This window comes from Cloeon dipterum, chromosome 3 (assembly GCF_949628265.1).
Source record: "Cloeon dipterum chromosome 3, ieCloDipt1.1, whole genome shotgun sequence".
Lineage (NCBI taxonomy): Eukaryota > Metazoa > Arthropoda > Insecta > Ephemeroptera > Baetidae > Cloeon > Cloeon dipterum.
This window is the reverse complement of record NC_088788.1, coordinates 24,557,113-24,572,623: the sequence shown is the minus strand read 5'-3', so window position 1 is coordinate 24,572,623 and position 15,511 is coordinate 24,557,113. Positions and strand designations below refer to the sequence as shown.

The 15,511-nt window shown below is 37.9% G+C and overlaps 1 protein-coding gene and 1 long non-coding RNA gene across 3 annotated transcripts; both read left to right on the top strand.

The window, feature by feature from the left end:
• Positions 1-1,444: 1,444 nt before the first annotated feature.
• Positions 1,445-2,929, top strand: LOC135940032 (uncharacterized). The gene is made up of 2 exons (XR_010574810.1): positions 1,445-2,346; positions 2,770-2,929. It is a non-coding gene; the product is annotated as an uncharacterized LOC135940032 (long non-coding RNA).
• An 8,051-nt stretch (positions 2,930-10,980) lies between these two features.
• LOC135939597 (peptidyl-prolyl cis-trans isomerase-like 4) lies at positions 10,981-15,210 on the top strand. Of its 2 annotated transcripts, XM_065484064.1 has the most exons (8): positions 10,981-11,139; positions 11,410-11,487; positions 11,554-11,686; positions 11,874-12,231; positions 12,281-12,522; positions 12,578-12,756; positions 12,816-12,880; positions 13,369-15,210. In XM_065484064.1, exons 2-8 carry the CDS (start codon positions 11,418-11,420, stop codon positions 15,151-15,153), a joined length of 2,832 nt encoding a protein of 943 aa, XP_065340136.1. In that variant the 5' UTR covers positions 10,981-11,139; positions 11,410-11,417; the 3' UTR covers positions 15,154-15,210. The 2 variants fall into 2 exon arrangements, with proteins under 2 accessions (XP_065340136.1, XP_065340137.1); XM_065484065.1 differs by lacking the exons at positions 10,981-11,139; positions 11,410-11,487 and having other exon boundaries at positions 11,567-11,686; positions 11,838-12,231.
• Positions 15,211-15,511: the final 301 nt, after the last annotated feature.

The window sequence follows — 15,511 nt, the reverse complement described above, 5'->3', positions numbered from 1 at the left end:
ACTTGTGTTTGGAATTTTTAATTTGTGACAAATAAGTTGGTGTATTTGTGAATGGGGAATAAATAATAATAAATAATAAACACAAAAACATATTTTTATTCGCGATTCAACAGCTGGTGGTAAAAACACCACCATACTCAATTCTCAGATGAAATAATAAATTAACTAATTGTAAGTTACATAAGCAGCTCAAAATGTAACTTGACATAAAACAGTTTATTTTAGTAATTTATACTATCTGATATCTAATTGTCGAACGGCAGCTGACCATATTTATGATCATGGAATCGTAATCTTCGAATCTACTAAAATTGGTAACAGTAGTTAACCATTAAATGAAATAAAATAAGAGAGTGTCAAACAAACTGCTTTGTTATAGACACAGCGCGCAGAGGATTTTGAAGGTCATAAATATCAAAAGCCAGATAAAAATCCAAAGATTGATCACCATGCGAGACACGAGAGATGCTCGTTACATAACTCAAATTTGCATATCTGGGCAAGAAATCCTGAACCAAACTGTGAGGCTTGTCGGTGTAAAAATGCACGAGTAGAAAGCACACGACGAGGAAAATCAAATGGAAAACTATTCAATTATTGAGTGAGATATCGACGCGTCGAGCTGGCGAGAATTCGGACGAGTGGGTTAACCCATTAAATTGCGTGCTCAGCGGGCATTAAAGGTGCGCACGGCGAGCCCCGCTTGTAAATTAGCACGCTGGGTTAAGACTCGCCGCAATAAATCAGCATTTCCCATCACCTGTCTGCAGCTGGGCTGGTATAGCGGTGTGGCGGACGGGCGGACGGGCGGGCGGGCGGGCGGCCAAGGCACAGAGTGCTGATTGTGAGAGAGCTTAGCTTGGTTCCATTTCATATTGGTTTTGCAGCGCACCGGGCTTAATTTCTCGCGAACACCCTGGAACGGAAATCGAGGAGCGGACTGCGCAAATAAACACTGCCAGTCAATCGAAGCCGGCGCTGGTTCGTGTGCTGCTCTTTCGTTTCCTTTGACTTTTCCTTCATTCCTTTTAAAAGCACTGCAGGCGAAACGAGTTAGCTTTATTGAATGTAAAAATCAACCCTTGGAGGCAAGTCTGATGATTGCAATTTTTCTATAAAAAGCAAGTGGAACGCAAACAGAAACAATTCGAAAGATGGTTTGATCTTATTCGTACATGCGTAAAAATACAGTTGCTCTTATTCCACTTAAAAAAGCAATAAAATACAGTTTTGAAACATTAAATCTTTAACTAGAAGAAAATATACCCGCATAAAAAAATATAACCCAGGAATATCCGGAATAATCTTAGATTAATCAAAATTTACCCGAAAAAATTAATCCGAAAAAATGATCCAGGATGAATACTGTATTAATCGAGATTAATCTATGAATGTTTAAGATCAATCTAGAGATTAATCTAAAAAAATATTCTCAGATTATTCTTTAGATCATTCTGAGATTAATCTAAAGAAATAATTTTTGGAATTTTCTTATAATGAATCCAGATTAACCTTAAAATGTTTTAAAGTCAATCTAGAGATTAATTTACAAGAATATCCCTAGAATAATCCCAAAGGGGCAATTTGAATATAGTTAATAGAATATCCCCAGATTATTCTATGGATCATTCTGAGATTAATCCAAAAATATTTTTTTAATGTTCCAAGAATATTCTTTAAAAAACCCTAAAAGAGAATAACTTCGATATTTTTCTTAAAATTAAAAACAAAATTAAATATGAAACATAATTTAATCAAGAAAATTAACTGCCATATTGTTAAATAATATGAATAATATCACAAAAAATATTTTTCTAGGAAATATTTTGTAATTAAGTCGATGGATTATATTTTAATATTAAAACCTAAACCTTTTTCATTATCTGATACAAAATTATGATGCCTTTATTTTTCAAAGAATCTGCCCGGATTAAAAAGGGTAAAAATCATAAATGCGATTGAATAAATTAATTTCTTAACACAAGGAGTCTTAATTAATGCTACCGACAAACGGGCCAATTTGAATAAAAAATCAGAAGGACAAAAAAGGGTTAAAAGGGCGATTTTAGTGTGCGCGTGGTAGCGGCGGCTGCACATGCATGCACGCACTTGCATGGAATGCCTGCTGCCTGCCTCTGTTGTGGAGCGGGGGAGGGGCGACGGGCGGTGGCAGCAGCAAGAGACTTACAAAATCCTGCCTCGCTCTCTTTGTCTAACGCGTCAACGGTCAACCGCCGTTCAAAGTTAAAGTTATTAACGGACGCAGGACGCCGGACGCCGCCAGTAAGGGACAACACGGACGTCCCGCAGACTTGGACGGATGGCCTGGATCTGGCGGTTAACAGGGTAAGTCCCATTTTATAGATTAGCGTCCAAAGAAATTAGAACAGATCGCGCAACTTTGAAATCCAACGGTTTTATTGTAAAATTACACTTTTCGCCGCTACTTATGCAGTTTTCGCCACCAATATTTTGATATGGGATCTTCTCCAGTCCTAAATGTTCTTAATTAGAACCCTATAAATAAGTTTGGGTGGCGGAAACTGTAAATCGGTGATGAAAAATGTAATTTTTCCACGTAAATCGCGGTCGCGTTTTTTGTACGCTTTCGAGAATTTTGATTACACATTACGATTCAATTGGCTTCGCTTGGAAAATGGAAAAATATTATGCATGAACTTGACATACTTCTACCTTCCATTTTCCAAGCACAGCTAATTGAAAAAAGCTTTTATTTATTTTTTTCTATGAGTCGCTCCCTTTTTTTAGCTTCAAGCCGTCCGCAGCTGTTTTGCACGACGGGAAAAGATACAATCGTTTAAGTTCTGCAGTTTGGGCTTCAAGATTGGCGGTGCTGGCATCGAATGAGAGAAAATTTTGTACCTGATATGATTAAAAACAAATAAATTTTAAAAATTTAACTGAATAAGTTTGTTATTATTTAAATAATTCCCAATTATATCGTAGTAATAGAAATAACAGATTTTGAAATATTCTAGGAACAATCTGAGGGTAATTTTAAGAATAATTTGGGGATAATTTTTGTCACAATCTATGTTAACCTTAAAATGATATTAGAATCACCTAAGAACATTCTTAGATTATCCTCAAAGAATAATCCAAAGTTAAGATTTGATACGCTAAATATTAATCCTAGAACAATCCAAAGATTAATCCATAAGTATATTCTGAGAATGTTCTAGGATCATTCTTTAGAGCTTTTTGAAACAAACCCCGGCAGAATAATCCTGGAACATTCTAAGGATATTCTCTTAAATTAATCTACAGATTAATCCAGTATCACGAAAAACCGTATCATAAGTTCATATATAATTAATTTTTTAGATTAATCCTGGGCGAAGTCGGTATATTCTTAGAACATTCTCAGGCGATATTTTTTTATGCGGGTAAGATCCAAAATCATTGCCTCTTTACACACCCTCGGTAGGCCAAATATTTGCGCAGCAGCAGCTGTTAAGGCTTTGGTGAGGTGATGCGGATCATAAAGTCTCGTTTTTGATGGGGTGTGAGGCGGCGTGTCGTTTGATGAATCGCTAATCAATATGCATTGAGAATTTCTCAAGCAGCTCCGGCAGAGTTCGCCCGCTCTCTATGTGAAATGCGCCTCACATGTCTTGCTGCTTATTATGATTAAGTACTCGCTTTTGCTGCATGAGCCCCTACAAGAGCGAGCAGGCTCGCAATCATCATTGATCCGGTCTTGGGATCGCTTTCTCAACGATTTTCATTTTCACACCCTCTATTTCAGCTAATCTAAACAACCAGAGAATTGTATCGTTTATAAGATAAATTCGTTTCTTGACGTACAAGTTTATCTTTTTTTAAAAAAAAAATAAACAAACAGCATGAATATCCAAGGAGCTATTTTTGGTATATTACGTAAATGTATTTGGCAGGACAAGAGCTCATAGAATTGTATTAGTTTTGCCTTCACCCACCAAGAAAGTGACTTTGTGTTTATGGATTAGGGCTGCAGTTTATAGCCCACACTGGCCTAAAATGAAATAAAAAGAAGATTTTTAATCCGGTATTTTATTCTCCTAGAACTCGCACTAAACTTGCTGGCTTGAGTACCTTTCGATCGGCTTTAGGGGAAAAGCCACTCGGCGGTGTTATTGAGACTTGGTGAACTCATAGCCTACAGGATATGCTGAGCAGAGGTTAAAAAGTTAAATTGTAAGCTGCCTTTGTTGGCAAATAGCTTTGAAGTTAAATCACCTTTGGAACAGCCTGTTACGGAATTTTTGTTTGAAATACTATTTTTTGCATAAACCCACCGACTAATTTTTTCCTCTGTTTCCAAACGCCATTTTTGTTATTTCGTTTTTCCTTAAGGACGAGGATGAATTAAATATGGTCTTTATTGATATCATCTTCAAAAATTAAGATTTCTCATATAGCATTTAAAGCAAAACTGACACAATGGGGACGAATCCAATTTTTGACCAAAAAATTGATTCAAATTGAAATCAAACCAATTTTCTCAACTTCATAAAATTAAAAAAAAATTATTTAACCAAAAAGTTAGACATAATAGGTAATCAAATCGAAAATAAACCGGGCAAGGGGCAGAGTGGTGCATTGCTGTTTTAAAATATTTAGTCAGTTAAGTGTTGGTTTAAAGAAAAGCCGTGTTTGGAGGCGGAATAATTCCAACTAGCCACTTGGACTCAAGAAGATACGGAGCAATCTGCATGGACTCACCGCCGACTCACCTTTCTTGCCGAACGTCCTGGGACTCTCAGGCATGCGGTGAATGCACGGCGAAAGACTTCAGCGGCAAGGCATTTTGACAATTGATGTTCTTTCAAATGGGTGCATCGCGGACGGGCGGAGCACGTCATACATTCAAGACAATATTTCTAAAAAAACTCGTTGGGTTGTGCAAGAAACTGAAATTGGTGTTAAATAGTGATGAGTCATCTATAATTATTTTATCTCAAGTAAATTTGGAAATTATCATTTCAGGAGTCAAACCTTTAGCACATAATTAAATTTAGAACATAAACGAAAACCGTTACTGCGTACTTGGTTGCAAATACACCACTTGGCGATAGATTGGAGAATTCACATGCCACTCTTCTTGAATCGCAGCCGATCGATCAGGGTGCAGGCGAAAATAGTATGTCGACCGTTTTAACTGCATCAAGATAACCTTTAAGGTGGATACGAGGGCCGACCGGCCGAGAGAGAAAAAGAGCGCCGGAGACAGACCATTCGGAGAGGGCCAGTCGAGGACATGGGTCACGGCGCCGCTACACCGCGTGTCTACCCTACCAGCCAGCCCGCTGTTATTACCACACAGACACACGCATTGATCCATGCACGACACCTCTATCTGCGACGAACAATCCAAAGCCCGGCAACACATATCGAGGTATGCTCACGTGCACCAAACCGTATGCGCGTGCAGTAGGCGGTCGTCGCGCGCGGTCTTAAAATTTTTCGGTTATCTGCGCCACGCTGCAATCTCTGAAATGGAACGGAAATGATCAGAACGCGTCGGTGGGCAGCGTGATCAGGAAAATTATCGACGCGGTTTGTGGTTTGTCCTTTTAGTGCCACTTGTTTTCCGCCGCTCCTGGCAAACTGTTCCTCGCGGCTGAAGTGACACAGCGTCGTTAAAAAATAATCATGTGCACATTTCCAGGGAAATAATTGTCGCCGCCGGCCGGGCGTTCATTACGGCCTGCTTGTTTTCAGCTAATTATGCAACCAGATGAGCACTCGCGTCGGGCGGGCTTGCATAGTAATAGCTTTTGCAGGCGCACTCGCGCTCGAAATGAAAAGTTGCAGCGAGCTCTGGCTCCTCGCTGACAGCAGCCAATGCTGCACTGGCCTCAGCCAGCTCGACGACGGAACTATGTAAACATGCAGCACTTCTAGTTGCGAAAAATGTGTTAATTGTCATTCTCTTGCTCTGTTGAACAAGCTATTATTAATTTCAATGCGACCGAAACAAGCTTCCACAGAGCTGCGAATGCTTTTGCCAATCCAACAAATCCGTGGCTTCTTAATTAATGCTACATTGATTTTCAGATCATCAAATCAGCTGTGCACAAAGTCAGTGTTTAATGAACTACAATATATGATTTTTTTTTGTTATTTACTAAACAATGAAGGATTTTTAAAGTATTGATAATTGATTTTACAATGACTATAATATTCCCTTAGACAAGTTTCTATGCAGTGGCTGTACGATACGAGCGCGTGATATTATTTTCTTTTTATAAGTTGTTGACTCGTTCTTATTAATTTGCGAATGGGAGTAGCCATTACTGTAAAATAAATTTATTTAATTATTAATAATTAAACTAACCTTATTTTGATTTTTCATTTTTTTCGAAGTCAAATGAAGGGATTATTTAACTTATTGATAAGTTTCACAGAACGTGGGATGAGCAGCATTGCATATAACTAAGATTTATATATTCTATGAGTCTTTAAATTGAAATATTTTGTTTATTTTTCTTATTAAGTCTTAATGCAACGAGGAAGTCTACTTTTGTCCCTCCTCTGACTATGGCAATAATGATTGCGTTTCGCTGCACATTTTTTGAAAATTATGAGCCCATCTTAGCAGCAAAAAATTCACCAGAACGACGGATATATGGAAGGAAGTATAAAAATTTCCTCACCGTTCGCTTAAAATGCTTTCTGAAGGACGTGAAAAATCTCTTTTCAATATTCAGTGATCTAAAAAATAACAAGGCCTATATTTAGACGCAATATTTAAGTAGATCTAATGATGTGTCGTTTCTTTGGCGCGCACCACCGCAAGATAACGAGACAGATATAGGTCATTGATAATGATGAACTCAGCCGAGGCCTGGGGTCTCTCTCCACTCACACACATATGTGGCAGCACTCTTTTGCTTTGAGTAGATAGAAAGAAAGTGCTATATATAGGGTGCACCAAGCAGCTTTCACGCAAATAATTGAACTGGACACGCGAAACGATTAGTTGTACAGAATTAGTGCTCTGCAATCAGATTGAACTATTTCAGTTGCAGTTGCAATTCAAGCGCGCAAGTGGGAAACCTAGTAAGACGCACAAGACTGTCAACAGCGAAAATTATTTTGATTGCGATATAAAATTTTGATTGTAGTACAGCAAGCTATTGGTAATAACATATGCTTACATACTGTATAATGTTCGGTTAGTTATATCAATTTAATTTTACGGAGGCAACTGTGTTTTGCATAATATATTTTTGTAAATTTTTTCGTGTCACAGGATCGACAAACCATGATAAAATGTATATTATTAATTTGAATATTTTAGGATTCGGAAGACTATTAAGTTCCAACACATTTTTTTGTGGGGATAGGTTTCTTTGATTGAGATAGGCACTCCTGCTTCGAACCTAAGTTAGCAACGAGCCATTTGCGCCCTATAACATCGCGAACGAGTAACATGAGACAGCAAATGCCGCGAAGGGATGAGCCCGGTCTTTTTAAAGGGACCGCACCGTTGCTCTCACACTCGAGCTTGTAATTAAAATGCAAGAAAACTGAAATAGAGTGGACAAAACCCTAAACAAATATTTTATGAAATTCACAGTATTTCCACACATTTTTCCTCCTGGATTATGGCATGAATGTGATATAAACTAATATCTCATGTAGTAAAACCGCTAATTTTTTCCAGCCCGTAAAATAAGGATTAAAATAAAAAATTAATTTTTTAAAATTTGTTAGCATTCATTCATTGAACATGTTTTAAGGTCATTGAAAATCGCTGAAAAAGTTGTTTGGGTATATGGACAAAAACACAGAAAACAAAACTTCTTTTCACATCACATATTCTGAATATAAAACATCCAGGAGTATTTTCAATATACTTTTGTAATATTTTGCAAACCCAGAAACTAAAGTAAACTTTTGAATAATGAGTTATTCAAATTCAAGATTTTTAATTAATCAATACTTTTACTAAACACAAATACGTGTAAAACTTAACGTGAAATGTCCTTTAGATTACTTTCTTAAATGACATAATGTTAATTAACTCTTTTAAAATACATTTGTCTAAATTTCTTGTGTTCTGGTAGTTTTTTTAGATCTCATGCTCATTAAATAATCGGACTTGAAAGTTAACATAACCTATTTCGGCTCCAACTGGCACCATATTCAAAGAGTATAAATTTTATTAATAAAACATTGTCATTTATATGCTATAATATGCTATAAAATTAATTCCTCACTATACTTATATAATATATATACTGCTTAATGGAATTTCGCTTATAATAATACGCAAGAAAAGAACGCGCTAACCTATTCATGAGGGGTTCTATCACTAGGGATGTGCAAAAATAGTCGATTTGGCAAAGAAATAATCGATTATTATAGTCGGAAATTCAGAGGCAAATAATCGGTTTTATAATCGATTTGTAGTCAAATAATCTATCAAATAATCGGTTTCATATGTGGTTTCCTGTTCCTATAATATATAAGCGATAAATTATATATTTTTCTATGATACATATTTTTTATTCGAAAAGCAAAAGAAGTTCGTTAAGGATATCAAAATTTGTAAAATTTTGCCGAAAACAATTTTAAATTTTTATATCACTACTAGCTTTGTGGAATGTTTTAGTCGTGTTCAAGTATTTTTAGACAGTTAAAATTTAATTAAAGTCGCAGCGATAGGTCAAAATACTTAAAAAATAATTGTTTGAGTGAGAAAGTTAAAGTAGAACTTACAATTAACAGTCCGCTAAAGATTAAATATTTTTGCATTGTTGGCTCTATATTGTTTTTGGAACTAAGCAACTTCTACAATGAGCAATAATGAAATCAGGTCTGTCAAACAATTGAAGTTCAGATATTGCCCAACTGCTTGACAAATTATAGAGCTTGTCAAAGAGTTTTTCGCTTAATTTTGATCCCTTTCGTCACGATCTGTCCAATTAATGGTATGTGATTTATGATCTAAATTTCTCTTCTGGTGAAATAAACTATGACTTCAAATCAATATATTGATTAGACTGGCAATATGACTAACATGCAAGCTTAATAGCCGATTTTCTCGCTAATTTGGAAAAAATTTAGGCTTTTCTCTAATTTTGGGTAAAATTTAAAATATTTTTTTGCTGTAGAGTTATACTTTAAATAACAAAAACTTTCTGGAACTGGTTACCTCATGCGGTCCTTACAAATTATTACATTGCAAATCAATCATTGCTCACGTACATTACTGTTAAAAGATAAAACATTTGAGTTATTAAAGCAATAACTACTATATATTTAAATGATTCATTGCTTAAAAATTATCTGTTTTGTAAGATTCCTTTAAAAAAATTCGCTTTTGCAACCTCTCTGATGCTTTAAACATTGTTGCACTTTCGCGGATTGCGTGGTTTTCGACAAAATATAGTGGAAAATAACCCCTTTTTAAGAAATCAAACAATAATCGCTTTTTTATGGGAGATAATCGAAAAATAGTTGGTTTCGATGAAATAATCGAAAATAATCGATTTCTAAAATCTGTCAAAATGCTTAAAAATTGATGATTCGTACTCATTTGATAGTCCCGACATCATAAAGGCAAAAGAAAAAATAATCGATAATCGGTTTTGCACATCCCTATCTATCACGTATCACGTAGCTCTTAGGTAAGAAAACTCAACTTTCACAAGCGACGATTATTTCATCAGCAGAAATGCCTTCTTTGAGTGCAAATTTTAAGCCAGTTTTCCATATTATTAAAGCTCGTTGTGGAGTTAAACCAAAATAAAAAATTCAAATTGATCAAAATCAAACAGAAAGTTCGCATTCAATCGCTTAATGGGTCCCTCTTTTGCTTATCAACACGGGCAGTAGAGAGCGTGCGAGAAAATTCGTTTTTATTTTCGGGGTTGCTGCTGGCAGGCGTTGGCATGGCAGTGCGCGCGTGGGGTGAAACGAAAAATTTGCATGTGCGCCTGATGTCAGGCTCTCATGCCGAGAAAGCGGGGGTGGCAGCAGCCCCCGTCAGCCCCCTAATTTTTCCGACGCCACCAAGGCAGCCAGCAGATGCTCCAAGGCGACACAAGAATTCAATTTGCAAAGCGATTTAGATAGGCAAAATGCACAAGTGACCTTGGCAGTCGCGTCGTCATTGGTGAGCAGGGTGCAAGGGCGTGGTTGAGGCATCATTGATGTTTGTTGCTGAATGGAAAGGGACAGCACGCACCCCAGCGAGCCCTCTCTCACTTAGCAGCCGGTGCTTTTCACCACCGCGGAGCTGCAAAAGTGGCGCGCACCACCTGGACCCGTACTTTTTAGATTAGAATAATTAATTATTATTTTAGACGGTATTTTTGCCGTTTGAAAGAGAAGTAGCACCCAACAAAAAATGTAGTAAATAATGCATAGGTATATTTTATTACTGTTCAAATCTGAATATATTAGGTAAGCATGGTTAATTTAGTTTCACCAAAGATATTTAAATTAATCAAATTAATATTTTCCTAGGAAGTATATTAAGTACAGCCAATAAATCCAACTGGAAAAATTTATTATTATTTAATTTTATAAAGTGAATTGATTTTTTCTTTTCAATTTACAGTTACAGCAATAATTAATATAATAATAATATATATATATATATATAATATTCCTTGAATTTTGCCATTTCGTCATATTTTTTCACTTGAATTTTCTTAAAAGACATCGACAAAGCTTCTTGGAGAGATCTTGCGGTGGGAATGCAAATTGATTCTGTGCGTGTTGGTTTTTTACCATTTTTTACAGTGAAGCCTAGGAACAGTGCGAGAGCTGCTATTATATTAGTGAAAGTTCGAAACTCTTCGAACCAGAACCACTACTGACAATGAGTTGCATGTTATTGTTATCCGGTATGAAAGATATTGTGCGAGATTTCTGTTAATTTTTCACTTTTGCCAGTCCAAGAGTTATTTACCTTATTTATTTATACAAATTAGTCTATGTCGATCTGGATCGTTACTCGAAACTCGTAAGCAGCATGATTTTCGCGCCAGTTGAGTTTGAATTGAGTTTTTGTTTTGCAGCGAGGCAGCGAACGCCGCCATATCATGCGTTTGTGACACATTGACCGGCTGTTGCTCTTGTGGATTTTGCATTCTCGTCCTAAATCTTCTGATAGAACAGGTAAATTTTGTGGCATTCTTGAGTTTTAATCATGCTCTACTCATGCTGTGGAAACTAGTTCTCGAATAAATCAGCGATGGAACATAATTTGCGTAAAATCGCAGCGCGTTGCGACGTGTCCATCGCTTTGAACAAAAAGACGCGCTCTCACTTTTCCTATTAAATATCTTCAACCTATCTCATCACACGACGAATGTATCTACCCTCTTGTTTACTTGACACTAATTTTTTTAGACCAGCACTCATATTTCTTTGGCATCTTGTTTGCAGGCCTCGAAATGGCCGTGGTCATTGAGACCACCCTTGGTGACATCACAGTTGACCTGTTCATCAAGGACCGGCCGAAAAGTAAGACGCTCCCACTTTCTCGCGCATATGCTCACTGAAAAGTAACCAAATTTACGTACCTTTCAGCGTGCCTGAACTTCTTGAAGCTCTGCAAGACCAAGTATTACAACTATAACCTGTTCCATCACGTCCAGCGCAATTTCATCGCACAAACTGGAGACGTTACTGGATCAGGCAACGACGGTGCTTCCATTTTCAGGTAAGCCCGTTACAATTCAAGGCCAATTAAAACTTCCGTATTTCTTGTAATCAGCATACTGTAACAATGACCAGCAATTGTCTCAAATAATAAAAGTAGGACTGAATCGTCATGTTCGAATATTTTACTTGTTTTTTTTTTCGTTTTTCAGCGATCACACAATAATGGATTGCTAAATCTGTTTTAGCTTTCTCTATGGGGACGGCGCAAAATATTATGCTGGAGAGCAGTTGCCCAAAATCAAGCACACCAGAGCTGGGCTCATATCAATGGTCAATTGCGGAGACAACATGTTTGGCAGTCAGTTTTTCTTCACCCTTGGATCCGAACTGAACTACCTAGATGGGGAACACCTGGTATTTGGAGAAGTAACCGATGGAGAAGACGTTCTTATCAAAATCAATGAAACAATTTGCGACGATGGACACAGGCCTTACCAAGACATCCGAATAACTCACACCGTTGTCCTTGAAGACCCATTTGAGGACCCCCCTGGCCTCAAAGTTCCAGATCGCTCCCCATCTCCGACTCCAGACCGACTTCAAGTAAGAGCACCGTGGTGGTGAAAAGAAAGTATTAATTGTATGTTTCTAGAATGGCCGAATCGCTCCTGACGAGGCTATTGATGAAATGGAAGGGAAGACTCTTGAGGAAGTTGAAGAGCTGGCCAAAGAAAAGGAAGCGGCAGCAAGAGCAACGATCCTTGAGATTGTTGGAGATCTGCCTGACGCTGAAACAGCACCTCCAGAGAACGTTCTGTTTGTCTGCAAACTAAACCCTGTAACCTCAGATGAAGATTTGGAGATTATTTTCAGCAGATTTGGCAAAATTAACAGGTTGGCTAGTCATATTTTCTTCCGATCTTGTGATCAATTATTTGTCTGATTTTAGCTGTGAGATTATTAGAGACAAGGTGACTGGTGACTCTCTTCAATATGCCTTCATTGAGTTTGATGATCAAAAAGCCTGTGAAGATGCTTATTTTAAAATGGACAATGTCCTCATTGATGACAGACGAATTCATGTTGACTTCAGCCAGAGCGTGGCAAAACTGAAATGGAAAGGGAAAGGTAAGATAAATTAAGATCATTTTTCTAATGATTAGGTGCTCATTTGAAAATATTTTCAGGTCGTGGCGTGGAACATGTTGGCGAAGGAGAGTTTAATTTTAATGACAAGCGTCGAAATGGACATGTAAGTGCTTCCACTGCATATTTGTGTAATATTTAAGTTATAAGGGGACTAGTTAATATTGTAAGTCCAACCAAGTTGATATAATTCCATGAGATATCATTTAGTTAATTTAATATTAATTTAAGGTCAATCTTCAGCCATTTTACCATGTATTGGTCTTAATTATTTTTTGAAATAACCAAATCACAATCCAAAAACAATTTTGATTTGACCAAATGAATTTTGGTTAGCCAATTACGTTTAGATTAAAGATTGAAAGCTAAATGGTATTCTTCTTATTTACTAGCCATGTGATGATATTTTTATAAGTGTCTTCTCATGAAGATACCTGCAAATTATATCTAGGAAAATATATAAATTCTAATTTTGGTCTATTAAATATCATTCTTCATTGAACAAATTGATTAACCTTTAAATGTAGAGTGTTGCACGCATATTTTGCGTTTAATAAACCATTAATTAATTCATTGAACAAATTCTGATTTTAGGACAAACGGCCCCGTCCAGACGGCAAATCCCGCAGCCCAATACGCGAGAGCAGATCCAACCGCCTGAAACAAGAAAAGGAAAGACATGAGGAGAGGAGGCGCAGGAGCAGCAGTCTCTCTGACAAGCCGGGCAGAGGCCAGGTGATGATGCAGCAGCGCAACAGGGGTAGAGATGTGTCTCGCATCGAAAAAAACAGGAAACGAAGCTGGAGCAATGAGGACCGCCGCAGAGACAGGGACCGGAGAAATAGAAGCAGGAGTCGAGAACGGAGAGACAGAAAGCCAAGAAGTCGAAGTCGAGAACGACAGTTTAGGCCGCGAAGCCGGAGCCCAGTTAGGCGAAAAAGCAGAAGTCCAGCCAGGAAAGGCTCGTTGAGGAACCGAAGTAGAAGTCCAATAAGGAGGCGGAGCAGAAGCCCTGTCGCCCCTGTCAGAAGGAGGAGCAGGAGCCCCGCCATCATGAGCAGCAGGAGTCCAAGGAGGAGGAAAAGTAGAAGCCCTGTCCAAAGCAGATCAATCAGGAAGAGTTCGTCCAGCAGAAGTAGAACTCCCAGGGCCAGGAGGAGCAAGAGCCCGATGAGCAAGACTCCTGCAAGCAGAAGTCCTCCACCGAAGAAACGCTCCAGGAGTCCTGCGCGCAGGCGCTCCAAGAGCCCTGCGTCTAAAAGGGAGCGAAAGAGAAGTCCAAGTTTTGAAAAGAGGCCCAGCACCAGCACCAGCCGTGATAACAAAGGGAAGAAAAGCGAGGAAAGCTCGATCGATGAGAGGCGAATTGTGAAAAGCGAAGAAAAGACTAAGTCTGTGTCAGTGAAGAAAGAGTCTGCTGCTAGCCGTAGCTCGGCCAGCAGCAGTGTCAGGTCTGAGCAGGACTTAAAAAGAAAGCTTGAGAGTGAGAGTGATTTGAGTGGTGAAAAAAATAAGGCCAGCAGCCAAAATGGCAAACGTGGCGACGTCTCTGTTGAGAAGAAGAGCGACAAAGGTAAAGGTGCGAAATCTGCTGACTCCAAACGGCGTGAAGTGAAAAAGGAGGAGAAATTCAAATCCGACTCTAAAACTGAAACAAAAGTGAAGGAAAAGAATTCAGAACTCAAAGTTGCAAAAGCTGCTGCACGTGTCAAGTCCAAAGAAGCGTTAGGCAAGGGTAAAAACGAGAAGGAGCCAGAAAAGGGAACGAAGGACAAGGCTGACGAAAAGAAGCTGAGGAAAAGCTCCACCGACTCCAAGAAAAGCAAATCTGCAAGTTCAAAAGATAAGAAACTGAAAAGAAGACTAAAGCGCCAAGACAGCTCTAGTGAGGACAGTTCAGATAGTTCCTCAGACAGTAGTTCCAGTTCTTCAGACTCAGAACAATCGAGGAAAAAGAAACGGAAAAGCAAAACGGTGAAGAAAAAGAAGCCAAGCAAGAAGAGAAGAAAGGACAGTAGCACTTCCTCTTCGTCTTCATCGTCAAACAGTTCCTCAGACTCCTCAGACAGCGAACCAGCAAAGAAAAAGAAGAAGAGAGTAACCAAAAAGAAAAAGAAAGTGGACACATCCAGTTCTGATTCTTCAAGCAGCAGTAGCAGCAGCAGTGACTCCGAACCCAAGAAAAAGAAGAAGGCGATTAAGTCAAAAAAGACCACTGCCAAGGATGGTGCTAAGAAAGCAAATAACGAACCTTTGAAGGAAAAGGACCAGCCAGATAAAAGCACTGAAGTCAAGAAGACACTTGAATGTAAAAAAGATGAAGCTATTAAACCCATAAAACCAAACAAGCGCCGGTCAACTGTTACATCTTCTGATTGATCTTTCATGTAATGTGTCATCAATTATTATGTAAATAAACTTTGCATTTTGTACTTACATGCGTTTTAGGAATGTGCAACGCTACCCAATGAACTATAAAATATATATTTCTATTTAAGTTTTCAGAATCTTTTTTCCAAAATAAAGTTTCACATTGATCTTCATGAAAAATGTCTTTCGCTTACGTTTCCTTAATTATTATTTCCTAATTACTAACTTAATTTTTCCTACGCTCAGCACAATATAATATGTATATTTATCAAAAGTGCATACATAAATCTGATTCATTTGAGTCCAAAATGATTTTATATTTCGTCGCTTTTCATTAACCTCAATAATAATTATTGCAAAGTTATGT